At 37.1% G+C, this 19360-nt stretch overlaps 1 protein-coding gene across 3 annotated transcripts in view; it reads left to right on the top strand.

Moving 5' to 3' along the window:
• Positions 1–224: 224 nt before the first annotated feature.
• TAX1BP1 (Tax1 (human T-cell leukemia virus type I) binding protein 1) overlaps positions 225–19360 on the top strand; it is a 101402-nt gene continuing 82266 nt past the window's right edge. For 2 of the 3 annotated variants that reach the window (XM_012640714.1, XM_012640716.1), the window contains exons 1-3: positions 225–401; positions 7641–7809; positions 18604–18706. In XM_012640714.1, the coding sequence (XP_012496168.1) occupies positions 7648–7809; positions 18604–18706 (265 nt within the window). In that variant the 5' untranslated portion in view covers positions 225–401; positions 7641–7647. Of the gene's footprint in view, positions 402–7640; positions 7810–11182; positions 11216–18603; positions 18707–19360 lie in introns of those variants that run through there. The other variant, XM_012640717.1, reaches the window with a different exon arrangement.

Consider the following 19360-nt stretch of genomic DNA (forward strand, 5'->3'; position numbering starts at 1 on the left):
AGTCGAAATAATAATTATAAAATAAAAAATGTAAATCTAAACGGACTCTGTTTTATTGCGGGTAGGTCGTGAGCGAAAGCGGCGAGGCGGCAAAAAAGAGGAGACAAGCAGCGGCCAAGGAAAAAGGCCGGCTAGGACCCGCGTCGAATCGGGAGGCAGGAACGGCTCGCGGCCGGGTGGTAGAGCGCGTGCTGCCGCGGATGGGGCGGGCCAAACCCGAGACAGCGGAAAGGACCGCCCAGTGAGCGGAAGTGACGCGACGCCGGCTCTCGGCTCTGAAGGGAGGTGGAGCCGGTCTGTGGAGGGAGGAGGTAGTGGCGGAAGAGGTTCCGCGGCTGATGGCGGATCAAGATCGCAAGCTTGTTTAATGCTCTTTCTCGGTCCGGGAACCCCAGCACTGGGTAAGGCGCCTTCCCGGTCTGCTGCAGCTCGTGGTGCGGGGCGGACCCCCGCTGGAGCTCTTTTGGGGCTCGTGCTACGCCCCTTAGCCCCTGTAGTCTAGGGGCCTGGCCGGTCTTGGGAATGGTCTCCGTGGTGACGATGCTTTCCTTCCAGAGGACAAACCTTTCTTCCGGACTGCGATTGTGACGGCGGTGTGTGCGACTCGGGTCACTCGTGGAGTTGTGGAAAAGCGACGGGTGGTCGTCCCCCACAGTGGGGGCGGCTTGCGGGATAGGCGTTAGTGATTTGGGGGAGGTGTGAGGTATGGGGGCCCATTGGCGCAGCGGGGAGGGGGCGAGTGACGGGGGTGACCCCCGGGGAGGGGAAAACAAAAAAAACTCTCTCGTGTCCAAAGCTCAACTCTAGGGTGACTGTCTTGAGGGCAGTGTGTGTGCTGCTTGCCTAGGTAAGCTTGGGAAAACACGTAGGTCGAGTCCCGGAAGGACGCTCGGGTTTGCCTTCGCGGAGAGATACCCAGCTGTTTTGGTTTGAGTCGCTCGGAGAGAAGGAGGCGGGGACTCCCTGCGCCGCCTACGTTTCAGGGCCGCGGGCGGAGTTAGCTGTTCTGGCCGCATCTCTTACTTCACCTGGGCTAGGGAATTAACGCTTCGTCTGTTTATAAAGGGTCCCTTGCCCAGTGCTTGAAGGGGATTTTAAAAAGTCATCTGGGAAGAGTAACAGCTTTCTTTGCTTAGTCATCTTTTTTTTGTTTTCACATCAAAGAATCCCTCCCCCTTGCCATCGGAACACCCCGCAGGTGTGCAAGTTTCGGACAAGTCCCGACAGACTCGTAGCTTGGGGAATCTACAGATAGCGCTTAGCTTGCGGGGTGGGGGGGGAGTGGGTGTGGGGGTGTGTGTGTGTGTACATCAGCCTATTGAGAAATAACTTATTACACCTTATTGATAAAAGTTTTGTTAGAAAACGTTGCATTTTACTATACATACACAGTATTAGATTTTTGGTTTCACAAAGTAGTTGTGAATTGCTATTATGTTAGGAATTTCTATGGGAAAATCTTAATTTTTCAACTCTGCATTCTGCTAAGGGCAAAATTTCTACGAACTCCGTACGAACAATTACTAATTATAATTTTGGTACTCAATTCCAAAAGCATTTAAAGAGAGCATTTGAATAACATTAATCTAAAAGTGAGCTGATTGTCGTCATAGTGCTCTTCTCTTTTAGAGAAGGAGCTAAGGCCAGGCTTTTTTTTTTTTTTTTTTTGAGACAGAGTCTCACTGTGTTGCCCAGGCTAGAGAGCCGTGGCGTCATCCTCGCTCACAGCAACCTCAAGCTCCTGGGCTCAAGCGATCCTCCTGCCTCAGCCTCCCGAGTAGCTGGGACTACAGGCATGTGCCACCATGCCCGGCTAATTTTTTCTATATATTTTTAGTAGAGACGGGGTCTCGCTGTTGCTCAGGCTGGTTTCGAACTCCTGAGCTCAAACAATCCGCCCGCCTCGGCCTCCCAGAGAACCAGCCTATCTCTTTTGTTCTATTCTTTTCAAGGGTAAACGTGATTTCCTGAAGGATTATTTGATTATGCTAGGAATGATGTCTGTTAAGCTTTTTTTTTTTTCTTTTTGGCAACCTTATCGTCAAACTTCAAAGAACATCTTATTATAATTTTTGTTTTTTAGTCATCACGTTCATAAACTGCACACCTGTTTACAATTATGACTGCAGCCATGTGTATAGAATTAACCAGTAAATACTTTTTCCATAAAAAATCCCATATTTTGGAATTCTGAGTTCCAACCTTTTTAATGATAAATATTTATGAAAGATGCTAATGATGCTCCTTGTATACTTCTTTGGGGGAATTATCTCACACGTGAAGCTTATTGGATTATATTCTTTTGAAAGGCTATGTAAAATTTGGGCTTTATGCACCTCTGGCTTTTTAAACTTTATTTTTCCCCAGACCATCTTTAGAAGAAGATAAAAAATTCCCTCTCTCCTAATACATATGGGCCAAGAACCATAGCATTTTAGAAACCAACTTACAAAAAAAATCTAAAAAGTAAATAAAAGTGGTCTGGGTGACATCTGGACAGAGTGAAGTGGCACTCAGGTGTAGAGGATTCTGGAGATAAGGATTTCTGCAAGAGTGCTAATTAGTAGACTGGGAGCTTTGCTTCTGCCTCCCAGAAAGATTGCTGATAACATTTTTCTGGAGTAGAAGTCTGTTTATGGTTGATAGTCTTTGAGCTAAAGTATGAATAGTTGGAAACTTTGAATGCCAGACATTTTTTCCTTTTAGGTGTGTGTCCTATAGGACTGAAGTTTGGAGATAATTTTAAAGGTTCATATTTTCTTAGCTGAAGACTTTTAAAACTTTCGCTAACTCTGTCAATCACTACCTGAGTTATAACATTTCTAAGGGCACAAAGTGTTCATATTTTAAAATGCAATGTGTTTCTATTGTCATATGTGGAGTGTTTATTAATGTTTCATTTATTTTGGTTTTACTAACTTTTTATCATGGGAATTTTCAAACATGCACAAAAGGAGAAGGACAACATTTTGCTAATCTTGTTTTATTACTCCCTCTAACATACTTGTTTTTCCCCTGGAGTTTTTAAAGCAAATCTTAGCCATCAAGACATTTCACTTATAATTATTAATAGTTTAGCATCTCTATCTGATAAGGACTTTAAAAATACATATATAGTCACCATAACCATATTATCACACATAACAAAATCACCTTATTTCTTTTTGAATTATAAATGTTAGGGCTGGCAAATTATATTTATCTAAATTAAAAATCTTAATTTGACTTCATATGTTTAATGCACAGAAGTTCTTACTGTGGTTTGTTTTCTAGTATGTTGACTAAAGCTTACATTTTTTTGGGTAACTAGTAAAGTGTAAGTGTCAGGAACCACTGGAAAAAATACTACCACAAAAGCCAGAGCTGTTTTGGGCTTGGAAAAGGTTCCTTGAGGAAGTAAAGATAACACTGAAATATTTTTTCCCCAAGTTTATTTTAGCTATATGTTATCTTTTTTTAGATCTTAATAAATTCCCCAAATAACAAAATTGGATTTTAGACCAAAGACTTTATACAGTTTACAACATAAGACACCTAAAGGAATTCTAGAGGTATTATAACTTTAGAGAATGTATTAAGAAACCTGGAAGAGGGCACTGTAGCCAACTTGTATATGCATTTCAGACTATGTTTCCCAGCCAAATGTGTCTGGCCCCTTAATTGTTGACTGGAAAATTCTTACTTATCCTTGGCTTTCCTTGGCTTACTGTACTCCTGTTTCTGGAGATGTATTTTAGAGAACAGGCAGCAGAATTTGGTATAGTAAAGCAGCTTGCTTCTGCTTCCCTTTGTGTCTAGTGGCTGTATTTCTTCTTTCCAACTGAGGTGAAGTTTGTACTTTTCTCAGGGTGTTAGTGAAGCTACACTTCCCAGGCATTACCACAAGGTGATGCAATGACTTTGCACTTTATTTCTCCACTTCTGTGAGACCTTGACATTCTCATTGAATTCTAATATTTTTATAAACTTGTCCATCTCTTCACTCCTTTTCTTATCTGTAGGAGGAGTGAACCAGGAAACTATGGGAATTAGCAATTTTATTTTACTATTTAAACTGGGTTGATTTTATGATGTAATTATATTCAGATGCATTCATCCATGTTAAGTTTTTTATGACTAGTAGCTATATTATAATAAGTAAAAAAGAATAACAAGGATGCCGGAATGACTTTTGTAAAATATTTCTATAATTAAAATAGCACTGAAATTTTTAAAAAGGTTGGGTGGAGAGAGATTAATGAAGACTATTAATAACATGATTACATCTTACTCTTAAGACTAAATGTCTTTTTTTTTTTTTTTTTTTGAGACAGAGTCTCATTATGTCACCTGGGCTAGAGTAAGTGGTGTCATCATAGCTTACTGCAATCTCAAATTCCTGGGCTCACGCCATTCTCCTGCCCCAGCCTCCGGAGTAGCTGGGACTACAGGTGCGTGCCACCGTGTCTGGCTAATTTTTTTCCTATGTTTAGTAGAGTTGGGGTCTCACTCTTGCCTAGGCTGGTCTGGAGCTCCTGAGCTCAAGCAGTCCTCCCAATCCTGCCTTGGCCTCCCAGAGTGCTAGGATTACAGGCGTGAACCACTATGCCTGGCCCCTAAACTTTTCAATGAAGTGAAAGTGTAGGGTTGGAGTTGTTGTGGTGGGTTTATTTTTCTTTTTTGAGACAGGGTCTCCTTCTGTTGCCCTGGCTAGAGTGTAGTGGTGTGATCATAGCTCACTACAACCTCAAACTCCTGGACTCAAGCAATTCTCCTGCCTCGACCTCCTGAGGAGCTGAGACTACGGGCAAACACCACCATGCCCAGCTAATTTTTTCCATTTTAAGTAGAGACGGGTCTCGCTCAGGCTGGTCTTGAACTCTTGAGCACAAGTGATCCTCCTGCCTCGGCCTCCCAGCATGCTAGAATTACAGGCGTGAGCTATTGCTCCTGGCCATGGATTATGAGTTTTTAAACAAAACTGTTGCAATTGAGGTTCATAGCCTTGTTTTATAAAGAAATAATTACAGCTGTTGATTTAATTTACATTAGGAAATGACATGTTAAATTTTAAGAAAAAAGTTTTATCCTTAACACAGCTTTTAATTTAAAAAAATGGGAAGTTTATTCTAAATTAGCTATTTCCTCCTTATCGAATATCTGCCTCAAAGAAATCTGAATATTCACTCTCTTCATAGAAAAATATTACTGATGCTCTTAACTCAGTTTTGGTAGTTTTATCTAATACAGGTTGTTTCAGTTGATTTAGGTATAGCCTTTTTTATTGGTATCTTTTATAACCAAGAGTGAATGTTTTTTTTTAAAAGAACCGGAATTGGTGGGTTATTTTCCTTTTTTGTGAAGCCAATGATTTGAAAAGAGATTATCATTAGTAACTTCATTTGTTATCATGACCTCCCCCAGAGCCCATGTAAGCTCAGATAACTCAATGAAACAAAATAATGGAACTCTTTAGTCATCTTAGGCAGAGTTCTCCAGTGTTTGTAAATGCTACCTTTTCATTTTTCTGAAGGTGTTAGTTTACCAGGTGGAAAGTATTCGCGGTTAAGTCCTTCCCTGAAACAGAGTTGCTCGTTAGTAAAGCCCTTTTGTTAGTGCAGAGCTGAAGGAGGATTTCAATGAAATGTACTCTTCATTTTGAAATGTTTTCAAACCATAGGCCTAGGGAGGCTAACAGACAGTTCTCCTGGTGTTCTACCACAGTGATTTCCAGGTTCATGATTGACAGTCTCCATGGGATGTCCAGTATATTATTCAGTAAAGCAGGACTTTACCCATAACAGAAGCAGAGAGGACACGAGAAAAATTGTTATTTTCTAAAGTGCTTATTATTTCAAAACTTTAAAAAATTTGCTTTAGTATTTCAAACAGGTTAGCAAAAGAAACAGTTGTAAAAGCAAACAGTCTTAGATTGTCTTAGCTATAAGCCTGCTTAATAATGGCTAAAATATGAGTGGTCTTATTGCTGTGCTTGCTCTGTAGAAACTTCATTGATTTGTGAAGTAAATTAGATTGGATAGCAAAAATCTTGCCCCAGTTTTCCCCATTATTACAGATAAGGAATATCTATTTTAATGACTTAGAAGCAAGTGCTGTAAGGTCAGTTTAGTTTCTTATGTGCACTGTAGAATCAGTTGCTTTTTTGGGTAAATCCTGTTATTTTTTTATTAAAAATGGAGCACAAAATATGGAAAACATTTGGATCTTACAGTTTTTATAACCCACTTCCATATTCATCTCCTGTCGAGTGCTTGGTGTTCACTAAGCCAATAAGCATTCACTGAATCTCTAATAGATTTTCAAGTGTGTATTTCATTAACTCTATACTTTCATTTTTCAGTATAAGTTTTTTTTTTTAAAGACAGGTTCTCGCTCTGTTGCCCTGCCTACAGTGCAGTGGTGTCATCGTAGCTCACCACAACTCAAACTCATGGGCTCAAGCGATCTTCCTGCCTCAGCCTCCTGAGTAACTGGGACTATAGGCGCGTAGTACCATGCCTAGCTAATTTTTGTATTTTTTTGTAGAGACAGGGGTCTCACTCTTGCTCAGGCTGGTCTTGAACTCCTGGCCTTAAGCTGTCCTCCCACCTTGGCCTCTCAAAGTGCTAGGGTTATAGATGTGAGCCACCGTGCCTGGCCAATAAAGTTTTTTTAATCAGTAAATGTGTGGAAAGGGTACATTATACCAGAAATCAAGGTAGTATCATTGAACCCAGAATGAAATGGTAGATTTGTTATAGGTAGAGAGGAACAAATAGGCTGAGCTATTTCAAGTAGACTAGCTGAACTTTTACATAATTCGAGAGATTTGAACAAGCTTGTACTATAAGCGCAATAAGATAAGCTGCCTCTGGGATCTGTGGACATAAGAGGTGATAGTGGAGACTTGAGTTTTTGGGTAGTGGTTCTCTATCCTGGCTGCGTACATGGACATGTATGCACACATGCCCAGGCCTCACTTCCAGGAAGTTGTGAGAATTTTTTTTTTTTGAAGCCCCCTACTGATTCTAATGTGTAACTGTGGCTGGGAAATGTTGGTACAGGGGATCATGACATGGGGCAGTAACACAGGCACAGAGATGTTAGTATCAGGTTCAGTTACAGGATGCTAGAACCTAGGGAAAGGAGAGGGAGGAGGTGTGGGATGGACTAGGTTATGGAGGAAAATGATGAAATTCAAGGGTTCTACATAGAAGGGAAAAGTTAATTGACCAATAGCCAATAAAATAATTTTAACTGTCCTTATTTCTGTTTCTTAGTGTCTGTTACTAGGGCCAGCAGGTTTATATTGACAGTGTATATGCTAAAACACCTCTGGTTCTTTTGCTTTTGGTTGGTGTAGGAGCAGAGAGCTAGGCATTCCAGGAAAGTTGAGTTTTGGTTTTTGGTTTTTTAACTTTTTAACCCCTATGTAACTTTCCAAGCCGTATTGGCTTTAGTTATTTTTCAATTTGTTTGTATTTTTATATTTACTCACATATTTAAGAAGAAGTTCCAATATTTAAAAAATGTGTATCTTCTCAATAATTATGACATGCAAATATTTATGAAATTTACATTAAATGTTATATATTTTCTGAAGAAGGTATAAGTTTATTCTTAGTTTGTATCATTTAACTTTTTTGAATCACTTGTTTCAGATTCACAATGACATCCTTTCAAGAAGTCCCGTTGCAGACTTCCAATTTTGCCCATGTCATCTTTCAAAATGTGGCCAAGAGTTATCTTCCTAATGCACACCTGGAATGCCATTACACCTTAACTCCATATATCCATCCACATCCAAAAGATTGGGTTGGTATATTCAAGGTAAGAAAACTTTCTGAATATGACCTCCGTGTAAGCACTTTTTATTTTCTTTTTAAAGATCGATAATTAGCTTATACTAGCCTTAATCTACATTAAGTTTCACTTTTGTAAACATCACCGTGAAATAATTGAACTGTGGATAAGTAGTATAAAACAAATATTGGCAACTTCATTTCACCAGATTTTCCTCTCTGTGATTGAAAGGTTCAGCTTCGCTCAAGGTTTTGTGAGAATTTCAGAATCTTTTTTTTTTTTCCATTTTTTCCATTTCTTTCCGTTTCTTACCTTTCCATTCTTTCGATTTCTTACCTTCTTCCGAAAGAAAACAACCTTTTCGTTTGGGTTCCTATATCATTTACTTTTTTTCTCAGTTGTTTATAATTAATTTTGTACAGCTATAAGCCATGTTATTATCTCTTCTATTGTTGTCCTGCATGGCTTAAATATTGTGTCTTACATTGTTTTAGAAGAGTATTGTGTTTTACATGATGGATTTGATGGCAGGACTCCCCAGTCCTTATATTTTACCAGTTATTTTGTATAATATTTGCTTGATAATTATGTTGAAATGATCATTACGGTGACATACCTCACTGTGCTGGAAGTTTTCTGATAATTTTAACTCTTCAGAATGCAGTGGAAAACCAAAATGTAAACGTGTCCTCTGAGCAGTCAGAATAGTGACATGAATGTCCAAACAATAAAACTCATTCACTTTTCACTGGGTGACTCTGCCATCTCCCTTTGAATCAGTTTGTTTTATTTTAGGTGTGATTTTAATGGGCTTGAAATTTTGATGGTCTATTCTGTGTAAAGTCAAACAACAAAGTAGAAATAAGAGTAGCTGGTAGAAATTAGGCACATTGAAAGTATCTAGAAGTCAAAGTCCAGTCTGGTAGAGTAAGGAGGGCAGAAAAACTATATTTGGACAAAACAGATTTTGGCATTTAATGACATTTTAGTTCTTTTTCTTGAATTCCTCATTCCTTGATGTTCCTGAATAGAGCATAATAGAGTTATTATTGTTTTTACTTATTGTGTCAGTTTTTTAGGCTTGTCAGATCCCCAAATGGAGATACATTCATTGTAAGCATTTGATGAATGCATTTATGAATTGAGATATTGCTATCAAGTTAAAGATACTGATTGAGAACTGCAATAATGCGTTACAGAGGAAGAAGCAGCAGTGAAATGCAGTTGAGGGAAAGGAAGAGCATTTCCAGAAGGAAGGTGGTACAGGTTGAGCACCTCAAATTGAAAAGTCCGAAATCCAAAATTTGAAGCTTTTTGAGTGCCAACTTGATGCTCAAAACAAATGCTCATTGAAGCATCTTTAAAAAAATTTAAAAAATTTTTAAATTATTATGGTTACATAATAGTCATATATCTTTTTAGAGCATAGGTGAAGTTTTAATACGAGCATACAGTGTGGATTAATCAAATCAGGGTTACTGGGATATTCATCACCTCAGGCATTTATCATTTCTTTGTGTTAAGAACATTCCAATTCCATTCTTTTAGTTACTTTAAAGTATACCTTGTTGATTATAGTCACTTTGTTCTATTAAATATTATTCATTTTATCTGACTATATTTTTGCACACATTAACCATCCCCACTTTATCCCTCCCTCCCTGATAACCTTTCCAGCCCCTGGTAGCCATCATTCTTCTCTCTGTCTCCATGAGATCAATTGTTTTTAATATTTACCTCCTACATATGGGAGAGAACATGTGAGATTAGTCTTTCTGTGCTGGGTTTATTTCACTTAGCATAATGTTCTCCAGTTCCAGCCATGTTGCAAATAGCAAGATTTCATTCTTTTTTGTGGCTATATATTCCATTGTGTGTATGTACCACAGTTTCTGTAGTTGATGGACACTTGGGTTGATTCCAAATCCTGGCTATTGTGAATAGTGCTGCAATAAACATGGAAGTGCAGGTATTTTTTTTGGTAAGCTGATTTCCTCTCTTTTGGATATAGTCCTAGCAGTGAGATTGCTAGTTCTATTTTTAAGTTTTTGAGGAACCTCCATAGTGGTTGCACTAATTTATATTTCCACCAACAGTGTATGAGGGTTCCCCTCTTTCCACATCCTTGCCAGCATTTGTTATTCCCTATCTTTTTGATGAATGCCATTTTAACTTGGGTGGGATTCTATTTCATTGTAGTTTTGATTTGCATTTCTCTGATGACTCATCATGTTGAGCATTTTTTCATATACCTGTTGGCCATTTGTATGTCTTCTTTTGAGAGATGTCTATTCAGATCCTTTTCACATTTTTTAGTCAGATTATTTGGAGCTCCGTATATGTTCTAGTTATTAATGCCTTGTCAAATGGGTAGTTTTGCAAATATTTTCTCCCATTCTGTAGGTTGTCTCTTCACTTTGTTGATTGTTTTCTTTGCTGTGCAGACACTTTTTAGCTTGATGTGATCCCATTTGTCCAATTTTGCTTTGGTTGTGTGTGCTTTGGGCATAAGAAATTATTGCCCAGACTAATGTCCTGAAGCATTTTCCCAATGTTTTCTTTTAGTAGGGGCTTCAGGATTCTACTTGAGACTTTATCTTACTATGGCTGAGCTGGTAGTCAAGTTGCAAAACAAAGTCCTCCAAACTTTTCCCTTTCCTTTCCCCAAGTGGAAGACTCCCTGGCCACCACTGCCGATGTCTCACTGGGTCACTTGCACTGCCCCCAAGTCCACTGGTTCCCAGCCAGCACAGCTGCAGGATTTCCCCAAGGACTGCAGCCTTTGTGACTCAACTGTCTTAGGAATTTAGTCCAGGCCCCAGGCTGCTCTTTGTTAGCCAGTGGTGCACCTAGCTGGATCTTGAGGTGTGGGACAGAGGATTTCTGTCTGGCCAGGCTGGTCTAAATGTTCCCTCTATAGGCACCAGCAGATTTCTGCCCTATGTTGTGTTCTCTTGTGCCAAGGTGGCTCTAGGTTTCAATGCAGAGTCCCACAGTCACTTCACTCTTCCTCCCCCGGGCTTAAGATTCTCTCTGTATCAGTATACTGATGCTAAGCTACTGGGCAATGGGGCAGGGATGGCGTAGGCAATGCAAGATTATCTTTTCTGCCCTTTTCAGTGCCTCTTCCTTTGATACGATATTGAATAGGTAATATGATTGCTTACCTGATTTGTGGTTCTTCAGAAGGTGTTTGCTTGTGTGGGTAATTACTGATTTTGGTGTTCATTCAGAGAGACTATCACTGGAGGTGTATATTTGGCTATCTTGCTCTGCCCCTTCCTGTGGAGCATTTTGAAGTTCTGATTTGGGATGATCAGCTATTGGTATGATCCAAATATGCCAAGATCCGACAAAATTGAAATCCAAAACACTTCTGGTTCTAAGCATTTTGGATAAGGGGTACTCAACCTGTATAAGCAAAGGCATAGAGGTAAGAATGTTATCGTTTAGGGAACTTGTGGGAGATGAGGTTGGAGATACGTTTCAGTCTGTCTGTGAAAGACCTCAGTGTTAGGCTTAACTTTTCTCTAAGTAATAAATAAATCTTGCATAGAATACCTTTTGGATCTTTTTTGCTGGGATAATACTTTAAAAACTCAATAGGAAAATGAAGCATGTAGTAAAAATTTCAGATAATACAAGAAAGCTCCAGGAAGAAAATAAATCATGCTTAACATCATTACCTAGTGATAACCATTGTTAAAATATCAGTATATAGCTACATATAATAAAATAATAAATAATTATACACACATACTGTTGATACATCATAGTATGTATATGTATTCATTGAACTAATTCCTTACTTTTGGACATTTTCTTTGTTGCTAAATGCTTACCATTAAATAATTCCTAAAAAATATCTCTGTACCTAGCTATATTTTGGTCTATTTTGTAGGGTAAGTTCTTGAAAGTGGAATCACCATGTTTATGGCATTACATGTTTTTAAACATTTTATATGTACTGCAAATTGTGCTCCAGAATGATTTTGATAGACACTTTATTGACAAGTGGCAGGCAAGGAGAGAATGCCCAGGTAGTAATTCTAAGGGCAAGGGAGTGAAGATGGGAAAGTGTGTGGTATGCTTGAGAAAGTGTTAAGGAATTTGATTTGCCTGAGACAGAGATCAGTTTTAGAAGATAAATGGGAAAGGTTAGTTTGGATCACATTGTGGGTGGGTTGTTTTAATATTTGAGGAGTAGTTTTTAAGAAAGAAGTAATGAAGTTTAGAAGTGAACTTTAATTGAAGATCATTTGACCATGTACATAAAGGTTAATTTCTGGACATTCTAATCGCTTCCATTGGTCTTTGTCAGCGATCCCTAACCTTTTTGGCACCAGGGACCAGTTTCATGGAAGATAGGTTTTCCATGAAGGCGGGGGTGTGTGGGATGGTTTCAGGATGATTCAAGGATATTACATTTATTTTGTACTTTATTTCTATTATTATTACGTTGTAATATATAATGAATTGTACAACTCATCATAATGCAGAATCGGTGGGAGCCCTGACCTTGTTTTCCTGCAACTAGATGGTCCTGTCTGAGGGTAATGGGAGACAATGACTAAATACAGAGGACTTGTTGCCCTCTGCTTATCTCCTGCTGTGTGGCCCGTTCCTAACAGGCCATGGACTGGTACCTGTCTTTGGCCCAGGGGTTGGGGACCGCAGGTCTGTGTGTCTTCCTATGTGCTAATGACATACTGTTTTGATTATTGTAGCTTTATAGTATGTTTTGAAATCAGGAAGTGTGAGGTCTCCAGTTACATTTTTCTTTTGTAAGATTGTTTTCACTATTCAGGGTCCTTTGAAATTCCGTATGAATTTTAGGATTTTTTTCCTTTTCATGCAAAAAGTGCCATTGGGAATTGGATAGGGATTACATTGAATCTGTAGATCACTTCGGATAGTGTCGATATCTTAACAATGTTCAATCTTCAAATCCATGAATATGGGGTGTCTTTCCCTTTATTGGTATCTTCTTTAATTTCTTCCAGCAATGTTTTATAGTTTTCAGTGTGTAAGTCTTTTACCTCTTTAGTTATTACTAGGTTTATTCCTTTTTGATACAATTGTAGATGAAATTATTTTCTTAATTTCCTTTTCGGATTGTTCATTGTTAGTGTATGGAAATGCAACTCAATTTTTGCATGTTTATTTTGTGTCCTGCAACTTCGCTGAACCTATTTATTCTAACAGTGGGTTTTTTGTGTGTGAACAGATAATTTTACTACTTCACTTCCAGTTCTGATGTCTTTTATTTCTTTTTCTTGCCTAATTGCTCTGTCTAGGACTTCAGTACTGTATTTAATAGAAGTCGTGAGAAGAGTCTCCTTACCTTGCTCCTGATCTTAAAGGGAAAGCATTTAGTTTTTCATCATTGAGTATGATGTTAGCTGTGGGCTTTTCAAATATGGCCTTTATTATATTAAGATGATTTCCTCAATTCCTAATTTGTTAAGTGTTCTATATCATGAAAGGGTATTGAATTTTGTCCAATGCTTTTTTCTGCATCAGGTGATGATTTGGTTTTTGTCCCTTATTCTGTTAATGTAATGTATTATATTGATTGATTTTCATATGTTGAACTATCCTTTCATTCCAGGAGTAGATGATCTTAGTTGGTCATAGTGTATAATCATTTTAATGTGCTGTTGAGTTTGGTTTGCTAGTATTTTGTTGAGGATTTCTGCATCAGTATTCATTAGGGATATTGGTCTGTAGTTTTCTTGTAGCATCTTTGTTTCATTTGGGCATGAGGGTAATGTTGGCTTCATAAGATGAGTTTGGAAATGTTCCCTTCTTTTCAATTTTTTTGAAGAGATTATGAAGGATTAGAATAAATGTTTGGTAGAATTCCTCAGTGAAGCCATCTGGTCTTTGGCCCTTATTGGGAAGTTTTTGATTACTGATTCAATCTTCTTAGTGGTTACAGGTTTATTGACTTTTTTTTATTTCTTCATGATTGATAGGTCATTTGGATCTAGAAATCCATCTACTCTGTTATCCAGTTTGCTGGTGTATACTGTTCACAGTAGTGTTTTCAGATCCTTTTCATTTCTCTGGCATTAAGTGTAATGTTTTTTCTTTCATTTCTGATTTTTGATATTTGAGTCTTTTCTCTTTTTCTTAGTTCATCTAGCTAAGGATTTGCCAATTTTGTTGATCTTTTCAAAAAACTAGTTATTGGTTTTCTTGATTTTTGTTTTGTTTTTCTATTCTCTATCATTTATTTCTGCTCTAATCTTTATTATTTCCTTTCTTCTAATTTTGGGTTTAGTTTAGTTCTTTATCTAGTTCTTGAGGTGTGAAGTTTGGTGGTTTAGTTGATATCTCTTAATGGAGGTGTTTATTGTTATAAACTTCTTAGTATTTTATTGCATCCTGTAAATTTTGATATATTGTGTTTTCATTTTTATTTATATCAATATTTTCTAATTTCTATTAGAATTTCTCATTTGACCCATTGCTTGTTCAAGATTGTATTTAATTTTTCATATTCGTGAATTTTTCAATTTTTTAAATTGATTTCATGTTTCATTCCATTGCAGTTAGAAAAGATACTTGGTATGATTTCAGTCTTAAGTTTGTTAAAACTTGTTTTGTGACCCAACATGGTATCTGACCTGGGAAATATTCCTTGTGCACTTGAGAAGAATGTACGTTCTACTGTTACTGGGCAGAGTATTCTGTATATGTCTATTAGGGCCACTTGGTCCATTTTGTTCAATTCCTTTGTTTCCTTATTGATTTTCTGTCTGGTTGATCTGTCCATTATTGAAACAGGTGTATTAAGATCTTCTATTCTGGTGCTACTGTTTATTCCTCTAATTCTGTCGTCATTTGGGTGGTCATTTGGTGGTCACATGTTAGGTGCATATGTATCTATAATTATTATATCTTCTTGGTGAATTAATCCTCTTAAATTTATATAATGTCCTTCTTTGTCTCTTATGACAGTTTTTGAATTAAAGTCTATTTTGTTTGATAGAAGTACATCTACCCCAGTCTATTTTGGTTACCACTTGCAAGGAATATCTTTTTCCATCCTTTCACTTTTAGCCTATGTAGATCCTTATGTCTAAAGTGAGTCTCATGTAGTTAGTGGATTAGTTGGATCTTTTTTATCCATTCAATCGCTTTTTGCCTTTGATTGGGAGTTTAATTCATTTACATTTAAAGTAATTACTTATGGAGGATTTACTATTGCATTTTGTTTTCTGTAGTTTTAGTTATTTTTGTTCTGTTTTCCTTTCTTGCCGGCCTTTATGTTTTGATTTTTTTTTTTTTTGTAGTGACATGCTTTGATTTGCGTCTCAGTTTCTTTTGTGCATCTTCTAGAGGTGTTTTCTTTGTGGTTACCATTTACTATAAAAATCTTATAGTTGTAATAAAAACTGATAACTTCATTTGCACGCAAAAACTTTACTCCTTTACATCTCCCCTCGACTTTATTGAGGTCACAAATTACATATTTTTATATTTTGTATCCTTTAACATAGTTTTATAGTTATAGTGATATTTGTTTTATCTTTAAGTTTTATACCAGAATTAAAAGTGATTTAAGCACCACCGTTACAGAGTTACAGAATTCCCTTCTGTAATGTTTCTGCTGAGAGATCTGTAGGTAATTCTGTGGGAGTTCTTTTTGTGTGATAAGTCATTTTTCTTTTGCTTTTTCCAAGATTCTCTCTGACTTTTGACAGTTTGACTATAATGTTTCTTGGTGTGATCTCTTAGGGATATTCTAGTTGGGGTCTTTTGAGCTTCTTCGATTTGGATGTACATTTTCTTTCTCAGATTAGGGACATTATTTCTACAGATAAGCTCTCTGGCCCTTTTTCTCTCTTTTTCTCTTTCTGGAACTCTCATAATGTGTATATTCTTGGGCTTGATGCTGTCCCATCAGTCCCTTAAACTTTACTTTTCTTCATTCTTTTTTCTTTCTGTTCACTTGATAATTTCAAATAGCCTGTCAGGTTTGCTGATTCTTTATTCTGCCTGATTAAGTCATGTGTTGAACCCCTCTTGTGAATTTTCAATTCAATTATTCTATTATCTCTAGAATTTGTTTGGTTCTTTATATTTTCTTTTTGTTGGTGTTCTCATTTTTTCATCTGTTTTCCTGATTTTGTTTAGTTGGTTATGTGTGTTCTTTTGTAGTGCATTGAGCTGCTTAAGATGATTATTTTGAATTCTTTGTCAGGTAATTCATTGATCTCTGTTTCTTTAGGGTTGGTTTATTAACATTTATTTTGTTCCTTTCATTGGACCATATTTCTGTTTCTTTGTCTTACTTTTTGCTGTTCTTGCACTTAATAAAACAGTCACCTCTCTCAGCCTTTACAGACTGGCTGTGTATAGGAAAGACATTCACCAAATAGCCTGGCTAGAGATTCTGCGGGCCCCTTAAGTCTTTTATGAGAATGTGTCTTCTATGGGGTTTTGCAATGTAATTTCCCAATTAGAGAGACTTACTGATTGTTCATTCAAGAACTTGTATTCTCTTGCTCCCTCTGGTGTCTGTCTATGGTACTGCAGGTTCTCTGGTGCTGCAACAAGCTGTTGAGCTGTCCTTTTTTCCCCTCAGCCCCTAGGCAACCAAAAGCACACCAAGTTAGGTGAGACAGAAATCTGCTTCTTGGGCAGTCCACTGAAATGCCACAATAGAATGCTGGATGCAAGTTCTCTTCTCTTTCCTTTCCAAGGGAGAAGGTGCAAACTGAGCTCTTCCTCCTAATCCTGCTGAGTTATGCTGTTTGGAAGGGTTGTTGTGGTTATTATGAATAGCTTTTCTTACCCATATCATTGCAACTGTTGACTTTGAGCCTGCCTGGGGTACTGCAACTTAATCAGTTTTTGGAGTATATTGTTAAATTGGTGTCTTGGTGGTTAAGAGCTTGAACTTTGTGTTCGAATTCTGACTGCCATTTACTAGCCTTTTACTTATTTCCTGATTTGTGCAATGAAGATAATAATAAACCAAAAGAAACTTGCAGTAAACTGTTACTACTACTCCCAGTGCTACTTGAATCAGACATCATTTATAATTGTGAAGTTAGCAGGTTTGTGCATTAGCCATCACAAATAAATGGCATACTCAGCCCCTCTCTTGATGATCTGGTCCAGGGAAATTTTTTTTCTAAGAAAAATGTAACTCTAGATAGTGTGTTTTCTTCAATATCAGTGTATAGTTAGGGACAAAGAATGCAAGTTATGCTTTGTATCAGATGTATCTGTTGGGGGAAAAACTTCAGATGAACCTTCTTTGGGAGGTGCTGGAAGCATTAGGGGATATGAAATGGACAGAACATCATAAAGTCAAGACCAGTGTCCCTGCTGTGCTCTGTGTTCTTGGGTATGACTGAGTGGTAACATTTAACAGGCACTTATGTGATAGGCACTGTGGTAAATACAGGGATGATTTCATTTAATATAGATACAACCTTTTGAGGTTATAATCATTATTTCTATTTTAAAGAGGAATAAATGGAAATAAATAATTTGCCTGAAGCCATACAGCTGGTAAGTAATCTTTTCTGGCAGTCTGAACCCATACCCTATGCTTGGTTTTAATCACTACAGTATGCTACCTTTATAAGAATTACCACTCCTGGAGTGCTTCATCATGGGTCAGGCACTTCAAGTGCTGCTTTTAGGTTTGCCATCTAGTTTAATTCTTCCAGCACCTCTGAGAGAAAAAAACAGGCTCAGACAGATGAGGTAAATCACTTGTTCATTGATTCCTCAAGCTTATCGGTAGAGATGAATAATGTCAAATGTTTTTGACCATGGCACACAGAAAAAGATAAATTCTATGATTTGTGCTAGCAAGCTTGCATGCAAATACACGTGAATCAAATTTTCATGAAACAACGCTTAACCTTAATGTACTCTCATACTTTCTGTTGTATATAATTTAAAAAATAAATGTTGGTCATGAGCCGCTAAATTGATTTTACCACTTTCTATTGGGTTGTAACCTGTAGTTTTATCCATTCCTTTAGAGACAAAAGGTCACCAAGCTTCTTCCAGCTTCAGTGTTCTGTTGTCTGTAATCCTAGGCCAATCAGAATCATAGAGCATGTATAATCTAACCTTGTAGATACGTAATTTCTTATAATATTACTAGCAAATGGATATCTAGTTCCTGTTTTAAATATCTCTAATCTTCAGTATTTAACATGGTACAGTTCATCTGGAAAATGCAGATTGAGATATGTAACGTTTATATTCATGTTGTAACGTATATATTCATGTTGAAATGTTTTAGTAGTAGGTGTGAGACATAAGTGGTCTATATAAACATCTTGGTGCTAAAGACCTTTTTTTTTTTTTTTTTTTTTTACAAAATTTACAACTTGGCTTGCCAAAGATGAGAGATTAGTGAATTTAGTAAAATTTAGTTAGTGTATTTAAGGGGGGTCTGAGTAAAACAGAACAAAGCAAAAAACTTAAACTTGAGGTATAAAATAAATTTTTAAAAAAAACCTATGTTAAGTGAAATCAAATTTTAAGCAAAACAGAAGATTTTATATTTAATCATATGCATACTTAGATTATCCTTGAGAAGCTGAATGGCAAATTGCATTTTAACGCACATTAGAAACTCTGCTATTCAGTTTATGTAGATTTTTATAGCATTAAGCTATAGCTTAATAAATAATTTGACATGGTTGTTAAAATACTCATGATTTGTAAACCTATTTAATGCATGTTTTAACTTCAGGCTATAGCAAAAAACAATAGGCTATATCTGCCTAGTATTAAACTATTTACTTACATAACTACCCTTTTATTGTTATTTTCCTTTAGGTTGGGTGGAGTACTGCTCGTGATTATTACACGTTTTTATGGTCCCCTTTGCCTGAACACTATGTAGAAGGATCAACAGTCAATTGTGTACTAGCGTTTCAAGGTAAGGACTGAAAACTGCAGAACTTGATGAAACTAGATGTCTTTATTTCCATTGAAATGTACCCCATTGTAATTATCTGTTTAGGCATGTTCAGGATACCAAAGTTGAATTAGTTAGTGTCTTTATTTAGTAAAAGTCATAAGAATGTAAATATTTAGCGCAGGCCACACGATATTTTATATAGTCAGCTACAACGTGGATCAACTTTGAGGACATTATGCTAAGTCAAATAAGCCAATCACAAAAAGAAATGCCACTTATATCAGGAATTTAGAGCAAGTAAACTTAGCCACAGAAAGTAGAATTGTGGTTGCCAGGGCTTTCAGGTTCCCCGAAAGGAGAAATGGGTAGTTAATGTTCAGTGGGTATAGAGTTTCAGTTTTGCAAGATGAAAAGAGTTTTGGAGATGGATTGTGGCCATCATTGCACAACAGTATGACTGCACTTAATAACACTGAACCGTGCACTTTAAAATGGTTGAGATAGTAAATTTTATGTTTTTTGCCACAGTAAAAAAAAATTGGAAAAAAATAATCTTATTCAGAAATCTATTGCAGAATTTGCAGAGTGATCTTGTACTATAATTGTACTGACTTTGGGTTGTATTAAAGCAAATTCTTAGTCTCTTGTATGTAATGGTCTGAAGTTTATGGA

This window comes from Propithecus coquereli, unplaced genomic scaffold, assembly GCF_000956105.1.
Source record: "Propithecus coquereli isolate 6110/MARCELLA unplaced genomic scaffold, Pcoq_1.0 Scaffold156, whole genome shotgun sequence".
Taxonomy (NCBI): domain Eukaryota; kingdom Metazoa; phylum Chordata; class Mammalia; order Primates; family Indriidae; genus Propithecus; species Propithecus coquereli.